At 36.9% G+C, this 14,203-nt stretch overlaps 2 protein-coding genes across 4 annotated transcripts; both read right to left on the bottom strand.

Annotated features, from left to right (window-relative positions):
* Nucleotides 1–1,652: 1,652 nt before the first annotated feature.
* On the bottom strand, nucleotides 1,653–2,874 carry LOC103939317 (calmodulin-like protein 7). The gene has a single exon (XM_009349390.3). It carries the CDS (start codon nucleotides 2,759–2,761, stop codon nucleotides 2,090–2,092), a length of 672 nt encoding a protein of 223 aa, XP_009347665.2. The 5' UTR covers nucleotides 2,762–2,874; the 3' UTR covers nucleotides 1,653–2,089.
* Nucleotides 2,875–4,655: 1,781 nt separating this feature from the next.
* LOC103939315 (replication factor C subunit 3) lies at nucleotides 4,656–12,007 on the bottom strand. Of its 3 annotated transcripts, none has more exons than XM_048579818.1 (11): nucleotides 11,847–12,007; nucleotides 11,659–11,769; nucleotides 11,309–11,341; nucleotides 10,447–10,615; nucleotides 9,946–10,127; nucleotides 9,699–9,835; nucleotides 9,468–9,566; nucleotides 7,974–8,043; nucleotides 7,665–7,739; nucleotides 6,558–6,603; nucleotides 4,656–5,074 (listed from the first exon to the last, which is right to left on the bottom strand). In XM_048579818.1, the coding sequence occupies exons 1-11, from the start codon at nucleotides 11,928–11,930 to the stop codon at nucleotides 5,031–5,033; spliced, it is 1,050 nt and encodes a 349-aa protein (XP_048435775.1). In that variant the 5' UTR covers nucleotides 11,931–12,007; the 3' UTR covers nucleotides 4,656–5,030. The 3 variants fall into 3 exon arrangements, with proteins under 3 accessions (XP_048435775.1, XP_009347662.2, XP_048435776.1); XM_009349387.3 differs by lacking the exon at nucleotides 4,656–5,074 and adding an exon at nucleotides 5,255–5,638; XM_048579819.1 differs by lacking the exons at nucleotides 4,656–5,074; nucleotides 11,309–11,341 and adding an exon at nucleotides 5,255–5,638.
* Between the last annotated feature and the right edge of the window lie 2,196 nt (nucleotides 12,008–14,203).

Below are 14,203 nucleotides of genomic sequence, written 5' to 3'. Positions count from 1 at the left end.
CACAAACTGCAGAAGGGTTATTTCTATCTCAGCATAAGTATGTTAATGATCTGTTGACAAAGACAGAAATGAATCAGTCAAAGCCTTGTGCTACTCCGTGCTTGCCTCATAATCGGCTTCTTAAGAATGATGGAACACCATTTGATAATCCTACATTGTACAGAAGCATCATGGGAGCATTACTATATCTCACTTTCACAAGACCTGACATTACATTTTTTGTGCATCAAGTTTGTCAATTCATGCATTGTCCCATGAAGTCACATTACTTGGCTGTCAAAAGGATATTACGATATCTTAAAGGGACTCAACATTATGGTATTCAATATGTGAAAGGAGAGTTGGAGTTGAATACATTTAGTGATGCTAACTAGGTAGGGGATCCCAATGACAGAAGATCCACAACTGGATTTGTTGTTTTCTTAGGGACCAATGCAATCTCGTGGTCATCCAAGAAGCAAAATACAGTATCTCACTCATCAACGGAAGCTAAGTATAGAGCAATTGCTACGACAGCTACTGAGATCGATTGGATAAAACAAATTCTTGCATTTCAGCAGATTGACATATCAACTCCATCAACAATGTTTTGTGACAATTTGTCAGCAATTGCTCTTACCTACAATCCAGTGATGCATCAAAGAACCAAACATATCGAGATTGACATGCATTTTGTTCGAGAAAGGGTTGCTAAACAATTACTTCACATGTAGTTTGTATCCTCTACTGAGCAATTTGCTGATATCCTGACAAATGGGCTGTCTGCACCATTGTTATGTGCTCATTGTTGCAATCTTAGGCTTCGTGATCCTCCTCCTGAGCTTGAAGGAGGATGTTAACAGTATATAATGAATGGTCAGATAGTGTGCCATGTGTCAATGGATTAGTAGGTTTGTTATAAGGAGGTTAAGGCTGTTATAAGGTGTCTTAGGTACCGTTTGGTACATGAGACGGGACAGAACAGAGTGGAATAAGGCATTCCGTCTCACGTTTGGGTGAATTTTCGTTCCACCTCACCCCCTGGAACGACTCGTTCCACATCCGTGGAACACAAAATTATAACCTCACCGTTTTCTTCTTCTTCCTCCTTGTTTCCATCCAAGAGCATCTTTACTCCCGCTCCGTTCCGTTCCGTCCTGTCTCGTCTCGTCCCATCCCATTCAGTTCCGTCCCGTCCCGTCCCGTCCTGTCTGCATACCAAACGATACCTTAGTGAACTAGCTAGAGTGGAGAATATATAACAAATGTAATGACTGTAATTCAATGAGATAGCAAATATTACAACAACTCATTTCTCTCTCTCTACATTTCTCTTCCTGATCTCTCCAAAACCTTCATCATCATTTCTGCATTATTACATTTCTGCAACATAATATGTTGCTTTACAGAAACTACGCATTTGATTATGACTTTGCAGGAAGGCTTTCCTATTTGAATATTACATGTTTACATAATTATCCTGATGACTTCTACAATGCGGTTAACTACACTTTCAGATAAACTATTGATCAACAATATCGTTGACAACAACTGTACGTTCGCAGTATCAATGAAACAAAAGGCATATCGATGCATGTTCGATCCAATGTGTTAAAACTCATAGAATCAAGGGGTTTGGATTCGATGGAGAGTCCAATCCAACGTGGTAAAAATTCATGACAACAATATACAGTAATTTCAATAACCAAATTACAAATACAATATGAAAATTCTCAAGCAAATAACGAGTTGGGAAAATAACAATCAATTGGTTTAATAAAATAAAATTCCACAAAGAATAAAACTCCCCAACTTCTAATCTATGCCCTCCTATTCGCCCCTCTCCCAAGATTTGTCCCACTGACATTACCTCCCTCGTTCCTAAAGACACCATCAACAACATACTTCCCAAACCTAAACCCAGAGCCCTCACCGGAGCCCCAACGTGCCGTCGTCCCTCGCAGCGGCCGCCATGGCCGTTGAGCCACGTACACCCTCGACGATTTGTACGTACCATGTATCCTACAACATAGTGATCACAATCGCCACTCATTTTTTTGTGTACTTTGTGAAAAATATCTACACATCCAATTAGGGAGACACATTTTTGTTAACTCAATGCACTAAACCCTCCTCCCTTCATCATTTGCCTGAATTCCTTGTAGTTGACCCTCCCATCTCCGTCCACATCCACCTTCATGATCATCCTCTTGCAGTCCTCTATAGTTCTCCCTTGCTTAAGCCCGAGGGACGACAAAACCGACCTCAACTCATCGACGGTTATGAACCCGTCTCCGTTTTGATCAAACACGTTGAATGCCTCCTTCATGTCCTCCTCCTCGTCGCGCTCGTCCATGATAGACTGGTACAACTCCCCGAACTCGTCAATGTCCACGCACCCGTCACCGTTCACGTCAATCTTTTCGATCATGTTGAAGAGCTCCTTGTCGGGGATGTAGATTCCCAAGTTCTCCAAGGAGTCGTTGAGCTCCTGCTTGGTAATCCGCCCGTCCCCATTGCGGTCAAACATCTGGAACACGCGTTTGAGCTCATTGGGGTCCATTCTGACGTGACAAGCACCGCCAGAAGGCAAGGGCAAGGGCAAAGACAACAACGACGGAGGTGGGGGTTGGGGTGACGGTGTTTTGGTGTCAAGAAGAGTGGTGTGATGGGGGAACCAGGAGGAGGGGAGGAGAGGCCTGAGATGCTTGGGGACCAAAGAGAGGAGGAATGTATTAAGAAGATTGTAAATAAGGAAAATCCTTCGGAAAATGGTTGGCATTTGGGAGGAGTTTAGGGTAACACCCTCTTTTTGTAGGGTGGTGGTTGCTCTTGCCTTAACCACTCTTTCTTCCAGTTTGTTGAGAAAACTTTGGAGACAATTTTAGGGTTTGGTGCGCACATTGGCCTCTAAATAGTGTGCCACTTTTACGCGTATTTTGAAAAAAATAAATATTATTAATTAATTTTAATTATTAATAATGATTAATTAGTGTACCAATTAATTTACAGTTTTCAAAAACGCGTTGTTATAATTGTCGTTTGTGACTTGGAGTGGGTGGGGAACCGATTTTGCTTACCTTTTTTTGTTTTTTGATTTAAAAATATGACCGTTGATTTAAAAAAGTGAACGTTGATAACGGATCTATTGGTTAAAGAGTTGGGAGAAAAAAGAAAGACGTTGGGGACTGCAACGCGGCAAAGGTTAGGGGCCGGCAAGGAAAAAATGACCGTTGGATTGGCTCTCCCAGCGTGGCGTTGTAGGTTTGATGACGCGTGGCGGAATTTAAGAGTAGAGACATTGGTTACATCTTTTTCGTTTCTTTGAAGCAAAGTCGTTGCGTAATGGAATAAGTCATTGTTGTTGTGGTAGCTTTTTGCTGAGGTTTGGTGTGAGATTCGATCAACTATGGAGACATTTATTTATTTTATTATGATCTAGTGATATTTATTTTCACTTATAAATGAGAGGTTTTAGGTTCGATTCTCGTAAAAAACGAATTTGAATCACATTATTGCTAGCATATTATGAGGCTTAGTCCACTATCTCTCTCTTAGTTCAAAAGAGAAGAAAAAAAAGAGAAATGGATATGATCTTATCATTTCCTTTTATTATAATTTCTAATTCTACTCAGTAAATAAAAAGTATTAAGCTAGATCTCATAGATAATGAGTTTTCTATCATTTTATTATTTTACTCTTGGTGTAAGTGTGCCTGTATGAAAAAAAGCTAATCGGAACTCTGATCATTCATCTATATGAGTTCCAGTGCTACACTGGAATTCATAGTGGTGGAGCATCATGATACGTTAACAACTCGTATGTTTCTATTTCATAATCTGTCAACCAATCATTTTTTAGGTTATCATTAAAAATAAAAGATTAGTGTTTAAATTATTTTTTGGAATGAACGCAAGTAAGTGGTAAGCACCGTACATTTTTATACAAGTTATTATCGTTTTACTAATAGAATTTTTGGGGTGGATTTGAGAACCGCATCACAATACCAAACCCAAACCCAATCCCGATTTGGCTTCCTGCTCCTCCCTCCACATGATCGGGAGCCGACGGAGACTTTTGCCATCCCTAGGTCACCGCATGGCTGGACTGGATAACTAGTTTATGTATGTATAGTACTAAAACATGTCGGCAGCAGTTTGTTTGTGCTCACATTTTGTGCAACATGTGATCAGATACTCCATTGTACATTAAAAAAATGAAAACTAATGAAAATGAATTGAAAACTTTAAGTTTTAACGATAAAGACAAAATAAAGGGTAAAGTGAATAGTCCCAGAATTGACTTTTTAGTGTAAAAATATGGTTTTTTGTTAAAGTGAACAGTACCATGAGCTTTTCATTAAAATTCCTTAAAAAAATCTAATTACCAGGTCTTAGTAGTAAACTCATCTGTTAAGTACAAGTTGACAAAGCCACTCGGACTCATAAGTTAATTCTAAGTCCGTACTCCACACAACTTGTTCCAAGCTCGATTTATAGCGCTGGTGAATCATACGATGATGGCCAGGAAAAGATTAAAATGCTCTATGAGTCTTCTCAGCCTCCAAAAAGGTTAAGTGCCATAACTTCATCACCAACTGGTCATTCTTATAAAAAAAAAAAAAATTAAAAAAAAGGCGCCACTCGGACTCGAATGGTCTTTTATAAAAGAATATATAAATAAAATCTCTATATATATTGAATGGTCTTTTTTAAAAGGATATATAAATAAAATGTGTATACATATTAAAAATAATTAAGATGCTCCATAACAGATACTCACAAAGTGCAGTTTTAGTCCAGCTGTTGATGAGCTGCTGTTTCTCTTTCAAGTGGGATAGCAAGTTAGCAACTGCCTTTAAATCAGATCTGGCCAGCCAGACCCTTCAATCACGCCCGTGCAACCGCCGCTAATGCCAAACGGGCAGTTGCCTCACGTCAACGCGCCAACTGTCTCGCCTGCATTTTTCTTCCTTTACACGTCCGTGTCTTGATACTATCTGATACAACAACTCTCCACATCCTCATACATCACGTTGCGTGCGATCACACTCAAGTCAAGTTCTCGGACAACAAATCAGGTGACCAAACGAATCCTTCAACATAACTTGAATATATTAAGTTAACCATACTAATCCAATTTTAGATACCAAACGAGTGCTTAGACTTTCTCCTCTTAATATATTAAACATGTTCGAGACTATCCCAACATGCTAATTATTGCTGTTAACATGTTGCTTTAAGAACAATAGACCAAACAATACTACTAACAGAGATATAATAACAAACAATTTAAATAAAGCCTAAATAGCAAAATAATGTTTTCTCCAATACAATCTTAATCTTTCAGGAAAATGCAGCAACAACAAAGTCAAAAGTTTTTCTGAAAAGGAGGATGCCAAAGGTCGTCTAATGCTAACAATTCTACAAATTAAGTGAGAAAAACAGGAAAAAAATGAAACCATATAACACGATGCTGACAATGCACGTTGTTCATAACATCAACTGACACGACAAGCACTGAACTCTTGAGTACAATTCATTGCCATCAAGTTGAAAAAATACATTTCATGTTGACGGGAAACCATGCTAGTGCAGTGTTCAGCCAAACGCTTCAATGAGAAAAGCCTTATAGATGCTCATGAACTTCGCCACGAATGCTGGCAAAATAAGATTGAAAGGAACTTCATTAGAGGCAACGCCAGCTCAATAGGCAACTTCATTTTGTCTAATGTGTCGTTACAAGCCCCCACAGGCATAGAGAAATTTATGTAAGCGTGTGCGTGTGTGAGGGAGGGAGAGAGATCATCAGACGCTAGAATCTATCAAAACTACCTTGATTCTGACCGTTGTAACGGAAAAGGGAGTCTGATATTTAATATACATGTAACCAATGCCATTATAACTGCTTGAAGGGCATATGCTAAAGGGGAAGCTGTAATTACAAACCTAAATGAATCCTGATGACCAAAAAAGTAACCTTGCGGGGAAAGTACAATAAAGTAGTCTCACTTGCAAATTGCCTCTATCTAAATTGGTAAGCAAACAAATATCTAGCAACAGTTTAGGTATATGTACTGAAAACTAAAAGCCTGTTCGTAGAGAGAAAAATGGAGATGGTGAGGAGAAAGAGCAAGGACATTACATGTATGAAGAAGAAAGGAAGAATAATACATAAAACTGCTTGTAATAATTGTAAATGGTTTTTAGTTCTAGGTTTATAATCATTTCGTCCATTTCAATCCTTTTTCTTTTCAAAACGAAAAATCAAAAAACACGAATACAAAAACAATATCGCACACGCTATAAAAAGCCAGCATCCAACATTACTCAGTGCTGCCTAATCTAATATATTTACCATGCACACATAAAATAGATGAAACCTTATATGCAATGAGATGTTTTCGCTATGTGAAGGTATTCTAATACCCTCTTTTTTTTTTTTTTTTTTTTTTTTCCAGTCAAGTATATTTCAAAAACACTTTTAACCCATTAATCCAAAGCAACCAACATAACGTGTATCGTTTCCTCGTTTGTACTTATCATAATCTCATGCTGCATCCAGAGAGATAGAAGTACCTTCAAGGTGAAATATTGCTTTCTGCCCAAGACGCATCCTGTGTTCCTGTAAACAAAAAAGAAATGCAATGTAAAGATAACTCTACGAGATTACAAAAGTGTAGACCCAGAGGACAATAAGATGCAAGGATATTCTCTGAAAAGCTTATGCGTCAACACATTAAGGCTTACACTACGCCTTGCGGAATATAAAGTATTATGATACAAATAATACATTGTGTTAATAAAAAATAAACCTGATAATTCCTTTTTATTGGTCTCACTAAGGCCTTCCATAGTAGGCCGGCAAAAGTGAGCATGATGCCAATATATTTGGGCTGGAAACCGAGTGTGTACCGATATATTGAACTCGTGAGTGTAATATTAGTATATTGAACTCTCACACTAGTGTAGCAGTAGTGTTACACTAGACGGTAGTAAACTTAGGTTGCCTGATTCCTGTATATAGCTATCCCATTCGTTCAAACTACTGTGGAAGGCCTAAGCCCAAATGCTCAAATCCATGATAATGTACGCCTTTTCAACAATACAGCCGAATTATAATTGCAATTGCATACACTTTGATCAAATAGCGTATGCTATTTGGGAACTTCACAAATCAACTACATGTAGAAAATTTTGAACGCCTCGCGAACAAACCCGGAAATTTCGCGCACTACGAAAACACTATTTAATACACTGATATATGTATAACCAACCACAACCTAGCTCCCAATACCGTACAATAACATCAGATGACGACCAGAAGAATCCACCAAATCAACCATGGATCATGGATATCCTAACTGCATTGTCTTCTTGGGATTTTATCATTTACCATAATATGTAAAGCGGGTGGGAAAGATTTTAAAAAATGAAGGAAAATGACTATTAGGACATTATGGTATGAAATACCAAATGTGTAAAACTTTATTAAATTGTGGACCAATTTGATGGCGTCAGCATGCTAAGCATAATTTTTGTGGTCGTGGTATGCTAACGTTGATTTGCAGCACAACAGATGCAAGCTCATAATAAGCAGAGATGGTCAATATAAACTTGATCTAACCACATTGTGCAAAAGGAACTCAAGTCGGAACCAAGGGTATGGAAAATGATTATACTTACGTAATATGCAGCCCAATGGCAGACCTCATGCTTCAGTTCTGCATCCAATTTCTTCAATAACTCATAAAGCAGCCTCTGAGAAAACAGAAAATATAACTTTCAAGTTAATTTGAGCAAAAACTGTGGAAATGAAAATAAGGGAACACTTGAAGATTATTCCGTGGGACTAAACTAAGAAGTAGCTCATAAAATTTTTGCCACACTTAATAAACCCTAGAACAATTGGAAAAAAAAAAAAAAAAAACCCCTAAAACAAATAAGGTAGGGCAACAAATTATAGAAAACCATAGTAAAGGAAAATATTTGTACCTTCAAGATGATCTCTGGAGGAATACAATTTAGAAGTAGCTCATACAGCTTCTGCCGCACCTGATAAAGCCTTAAGCAAACAGAATAATTTTTTTTATCAGAAAATTTTAGGAAAAAGTGGAAGATCCGAAATGAGAAGCCAGGAATCACCAACCCTACTTCATTAATCATGAATATAGCTACAAAAATATAAGGAAAAACTTCAGACATCCCATAATGAATTAAATACAGGATCTTCTAACAACATAACAAGAAAGAAATTTGTCAAATCCTTTCATATTAGATAATTGCATTACAGTAAACAAGGGCCTGCTGGTCTCCATTTTCACGCAATTACAAAATCTCCCTTGGTGGGAAAATAAAGTCTTTTTTAATAATCATGACCATAGATTCAAAATATCCAACACTTTCACATCATCTAGCTGAAAGAGCGAAAAATTTGAAAGATATCATGGGAGGTTAGATACAAAATTGGATGGCTGAATTATGAGGATGCATCAAAATTTGTCACATCTGGCTATGTGGAATCTATTCTGCTTCAATTCCAGAAAGAGAAACCACAAAAGCCAATTGAGACTGACAATCATCTAATGGCAGATTAACCATCCATGAAATGTTGCAAAGGAGGGGAAGATGGATGATTCATACATGCATCTAGATATCACAAAAGGTAAGGCATGTGATAAAGAAGAAGTTATTTTGTTGATCAAAAGAGTATTCCAAGAATAGTGCATCCAAGGTGGTACAGTAAGATACAAGAAAAAGGTTAATGGCAAAGTATAGCAACCGCAAGCAACAAAGAATAATAAAGTAACTCTTCACAAGAATTCACTGAATTTACATCATGATCTTCATTCATAAACCAAAGTCCAACTACTAGAAGATGCTAAAAGTGATTATCATAAAAATCTCATTACAAGCAAAGTAAATAAGTGACATGCATACCGTAAATCTGTGGGCCTCCACGGTGAGAGATCCAAGAATTAGAATGAGGAACATGAAAGGTGGCATGCTCTTAAAATGGCATGCAAAGAGGGTTCGAAGGTCCAATACCTAGTTTGGAAAATACTACATGATGATGGACCTTCTATGGATCTTGCATAAGAAGCTCATATTTAAGCTGCCAATGATTTTATTTCTTTTTAATTGAAGCAATAAACTTAGAGAGATGTAGCCAATACACAGCGGCTTTCTTTTTCCTTTCCTCCTTTAGGTAACTAATAAACAAAAAATACGAAAAAAGAGAGAAATTGGCTATTTGAAGCAACCCAATTAATGAAGCATCTACATAAGTTCAATTGGATATGTTGTGAAAGAAAAATGATGAATGAAAATAAACAATTAATGGGGGCAGCCTCTACTAGACAAATAGGCCAGCCAATGGCTTTCCACATTTTACAGTGTTTTCTTGAGTTCAATTTAACCATTGAACTAGAACAATTTCAAACTACAGATAAAATGCTGCAATATATGTCAATATTGTAAGAGCCAAACCTTTTTGGGCTCTGCTCCTTCATTATATCAGAGGCGATTTCAGAAACATATTCCTCCCAGTCCATTGGGGGTATTGATTGGTTACTTGTAAAGGGATACCTACAACCACATGAAAAGTACGGAAGACCCTAGCCATCAGAACCTGTGCTATTCCTGCAAGGTGCATAGGCGCATAGAAAGAAAAAAACTGCTTCACACAACGGATGACCAATTAGAACTCTGGCACTCAACTGTTGGACACGACAAGTTTCTATTGACAATATAGCTCTCCTTAAGCTCCTATTTGATTTTTCAGCTATACGAGCAGTGAATCCAGAAGGAAGTTGCAGCGCTTCCTTCTTTCCAATGAACTCCAATACCTTAACAATCTGGCACAAAAAGTTTCACATGAAACCATCGAATGAGACCTAAATTGACAGTGGAAGTCAACATACTTTATGACATCAAATTCTAAAATTTGTATCCTAGCAAATTTAACCTGGTCTTCTGTTGGCGCATTTATTCGCACATTTAAACACCGAGACCGGATTGCTTCAGTAACCTTTGAAGAACTGTTACAGCATAGTATTAGCCGGCAATAAGCACTATATTTCTCCATAGTTCTTCGAAGAGAATGCTGCGCTTCTCTTGAAAGCTTGTCAACTTCATTCAGCACTAAGACTGGCATTGCAAAGAGGACATGTTATCAGCACACAAATCTTAAAGACTGAAACACCAAATTTGTTGATCATCCAGCTGCATTTTCTTCGTTTTCTTAGGTTTTTAGAATGGGGACGAGAGAGAAAGATACAATGCCTATTGAACAGAACTGTGAAAAGGATGAGAAAACAAAATAAAAAACCATAAGATGAACAAGCAATTTATTCTAAAGAAATACTGCATACTGTTCAAGTGAATGTGCAAAAGAAATACTTCCAAACGTATACACTGGATAAGTTTTATTCATAAATAATAGGATAGTAAACTTAGTTCAACTTACTTTTATATCCTTTTTTCCCTTTTGTGTCAATGGGCCTATTTTTAGCCATTTCTTTAATGATCTCTTGGACAATATATCTGTCCTGAAAGCCTGCATCACTGGGGTTCAATTCAATATGGTTTGTGCTTGACAATGTAGTCAACTCTATATCAATGGTTCTGCTCCCAGCCTATAAATAAATCATAGGAAAAAAACTTATAGTTAAAATTGAATGCAAGAAAAATCAAATGAATAAGCAAGTGGAAGATTTAATCAAATACCGGTTATAAGAAGCTCAAAACGCATTGAACAAAAGTTTTAGGTTGAACAAGGAGATATTCAAGGGAAAATAATCTTTCATAAATATAAATAACGTTACTAATACATTGTATAGGCCCCAAATGTCTGGAAATAAGGTGAGCATTAAAAGATATATAAATTGGTTAATGTACTATGCTCACGAAGGTTGGAGATGTCAGTGTCCTTCTGCCATATCATGTAAGAGATCTAAATATATCCTACAGCTCCAATTCTATGGAGGCTTTTCTCTAAAAATAAAAGTAAGCACCTAATTTTGTTTCAAGAAGCGAACAAATAGAGGTAAGAAAAACCAATCCATGCATTCTGAACAAGGAAATGAGAAATGAATCATAAAGAGGAGAAAATTGAATTTGAATTTGAATTCATAATTAATTATTCGGATATGAAATGGCTCATAAACATAATACTTTAGCATGTTCAACGTATGGGATAAAAGATGGCCAGCAATCATCAATGAACAGGAATTTAACACAGCTTTTCACCTAAATGACAAATAAGCAACAATTTTTACAGAAGTTGCAACAATGATCAATCCCATCAATCAAAAGAAGGTGAAGCTTACATCAACTTTCCATGCCCTATTTTCCACTTTCACCTGCCAACCACAAACACAAAATTTCTCAAATGCCAACCAACAAAATTTCGGATTGTGATTGACTTACAAGGACGAATTGCTCATTACTGGAACCGCAAAAAGATAAAAAAGATGCAAACTTTTCGGATTCTGATTGACTTGTAAGGAGGAATCCATCCTTGCATGTTTAAATTCGTTTCGTTTTAGTTCTGTAAATTCGTTTTATACCAAAACAAACTATATAAAGGTGGACAGAAGACCCAAAAGAAAAAGATCAATAATTTGAATCCCAAAAGGTCAAAACAAATAAACGGGAAAATGTATGAGAAAATTGGGACCTTATCCGCGCTGGGTCCGAAAACCTGACGGAGGAGGGCGATGATGAGGGTTTTTTTGCCGGAGCCGGAAGGGCCATAAAAGAGCAAATGGGGGCAATCCTGCTCTGCAACCTGCACAAGAAGAAGTTAGGGTTATGAAATCTTAGAAATTGGGAATTGAAATCGACGAGAGAGGGGTAGAGTCGCACGAGTTTCTTGAGGTTTTGGGCGATGTCTTGGTGGACAATTGCCTGGTCTAGGGTTTTGGGTCGGTACTTGTCTACCCACAGCATCTTCTTCAGTCTTCACTGCCGTCACTTGGAGAAATCAGGCAAGGAAAAAGTGAGAAAATCACCGGAGGACAAAAGTGGCGCGAAACTCCGCTGTGTGTGTGGGGCCTAATCTGGGGCATCTATTTTATTATAGCCGTTGGATTCATCCGACGGCAAATACAGTTTAGATTAATCGATTTATTTGAGTAATGCATCTGGAGCATTTAATTGGAGTAATAGTCTTTTATCGGCAAATACATTATTGTTAGCTCATTTGAGTAATAGTCTTTTAACTAAAAATAGATGATCATTTGGTCCTTTAAATCTTCAAAACGTGTAGTTAAAGTCTTTTTCATCAATTCCTTTAAAATTAATCACGTGCCATACACGCGAGATTGAATAAAGAGGTAAATATGGAAAACGAAATGAGAAAATTTGAGAAGATATCCTATCCGGATCTCTTCCACCAAGCAGTGGCGGATGCATTGAGAGGCAAGGGGTCAGCTGACCACCCGAACTTCAATAAACATCCATGGATACTTTGGGTGCTGACTCTCTGAAGTTCGGTGAATGTTCATGGATATTTTGGGTGCTGCCCTTTTGAAGATTAGAATTGGCTTCATACATGCCCTCAAACTGTTTGATACAATGTATGAAAGAATAGTGAATGAAATGGTGATCTTAATGAATAACAAAGCATCATTATTCTTGGACAAAACATATTAATGACATGCAATGATATCAAACATTGTTAGTGTGTTCAAAATAAGTGTGTTTCTTTGTTAAGCATTCATATGGGAGCAGTCTTGGAACATGTTAGTTACCCGCATAAATGAAGCATTAACATGTGTGCAGTATGCATTTCCAAATAACTTTAAATCTACCAAGACTTGATGAAATGACAATGAAGCATTAAACGTTTTTCTGAATAGGAGGATGCCAAAGGTCGTCTAATGCTAACAATTCCACAAACTAAGTGAGAAAAACAGGAAAAAAATGAAACCATATTACACGATGCTGACAATGTACGTCGTTCATAACATCAACTGACACGATAAACACCCTGCTCTGAGTACAATACATTGCCATCAAGTTGAAAAAATACATTTCAGGTCGACGGGAAACCATGCTAGTGCAGTGTTCAGCCAAACGCTTCAATGAGGAAAGCCTTGACACATTAGACAAAATGAAGTTGCCTGTCGAGCTGGCGTTGCCTCTGATGAAGTTCCTCTCAATCTTATTTTGCCAGCATTCGCGGCGAAGTTCATGAGTACAAGACATATAAATTGGCAAGCAAACAAATATATAGCAACAGTTTAGGTATATGTACTTAAAACTAAAAGCCTGTTCGTAGAGAGAAAAATGGTGATGGTGAGGAGAAAGAGAAAGGACATGAAATACATTAAGGAGAAAGGAGGAATAATACATAAACTGCTTGTAATAATTGTAAGGGTCCATTAGATTTTAGCCCTTACAATTCTCGATCCTTAGATAAAAACTCATGTATCTATAAACATCCAATAAAAGTCTAAATTTAAAAATGGGTAGCCACATTGGAAAACTATTGACATACTAATATAATAGGTTTATGCCTATGCCACTTATGCTTATCAGCCGTTTCCAAAAGATTATCCTTAACCCCCAAACGTTCAAATCCAGACTTATCAGCCGTTTTCAGAAAAAACTATTCTTATCTCTGGACATCTTTTTAGACGTTTCTAATCCAGACGCTACGATATTGATTCCAGGTTCTATCACTGATTTCAATAGTTACCATGCTTCTGGGGAGAGATTCAAAATAAAAAAAATCCAACCTTTTTTTTGTGTTGAATCACATCATTCAACTGCAATAGAGATAATTTGAAACAACATGCCGTATATTGCATCTTCAATGAATCTGATAATAATCTGGACATTTAAACAGGTGATACATTTTTTTTTCTTTCATATCTGTTTTATGAAAATTTGTACGTATTTTATAGTATTTAATCTTGTCGTCTTCGTAGGTACATTATATACCGTTGGAACTATGATAAAAAAATTGGCAGAAGTAATCTATTTCAAATTGTTGGATCATATACGACCAGAATTTCATCCGTTAGTATACCATATTCTTTGGAATAACTCAATTGTGTTATTTATGTTGTATTTTGTTGTAATTTTATATTGTACGCTTATAACGTGTTTGAGGAAGTCTTGAATGAAAATTAAATGCCTTGTTGGTTAATTGTTGGAAATAAAATTCAGAATATATAATCTATTATCTATATCTTTAATAGATGCGTTTGAGAAAA

Source organism: the organism of the source record quoted next, unplaced genomic scaffold (genome assembly GCF_019419815.1).
Source record: "Pyrus x bretschneideri cultivar Hongxiangsu unplaced genomic scaffold, Pyrus_bretschneideri_v1 Contig14, whole genome shotgun sequence".
In the NCBI taxonomy this organism is placed as follows: domain Eukaryota; kingdom Viridiplantae; phylum Streptophyta; class Magnoliopsida; order Rosales; family Rosaceae; genus Pyrus; species Pyrus x bretschneideri.
Note: the sequence above shows the minus strand (reverse complement) of the source record. Positions and strands in the feature narration are given on the sequence as shown.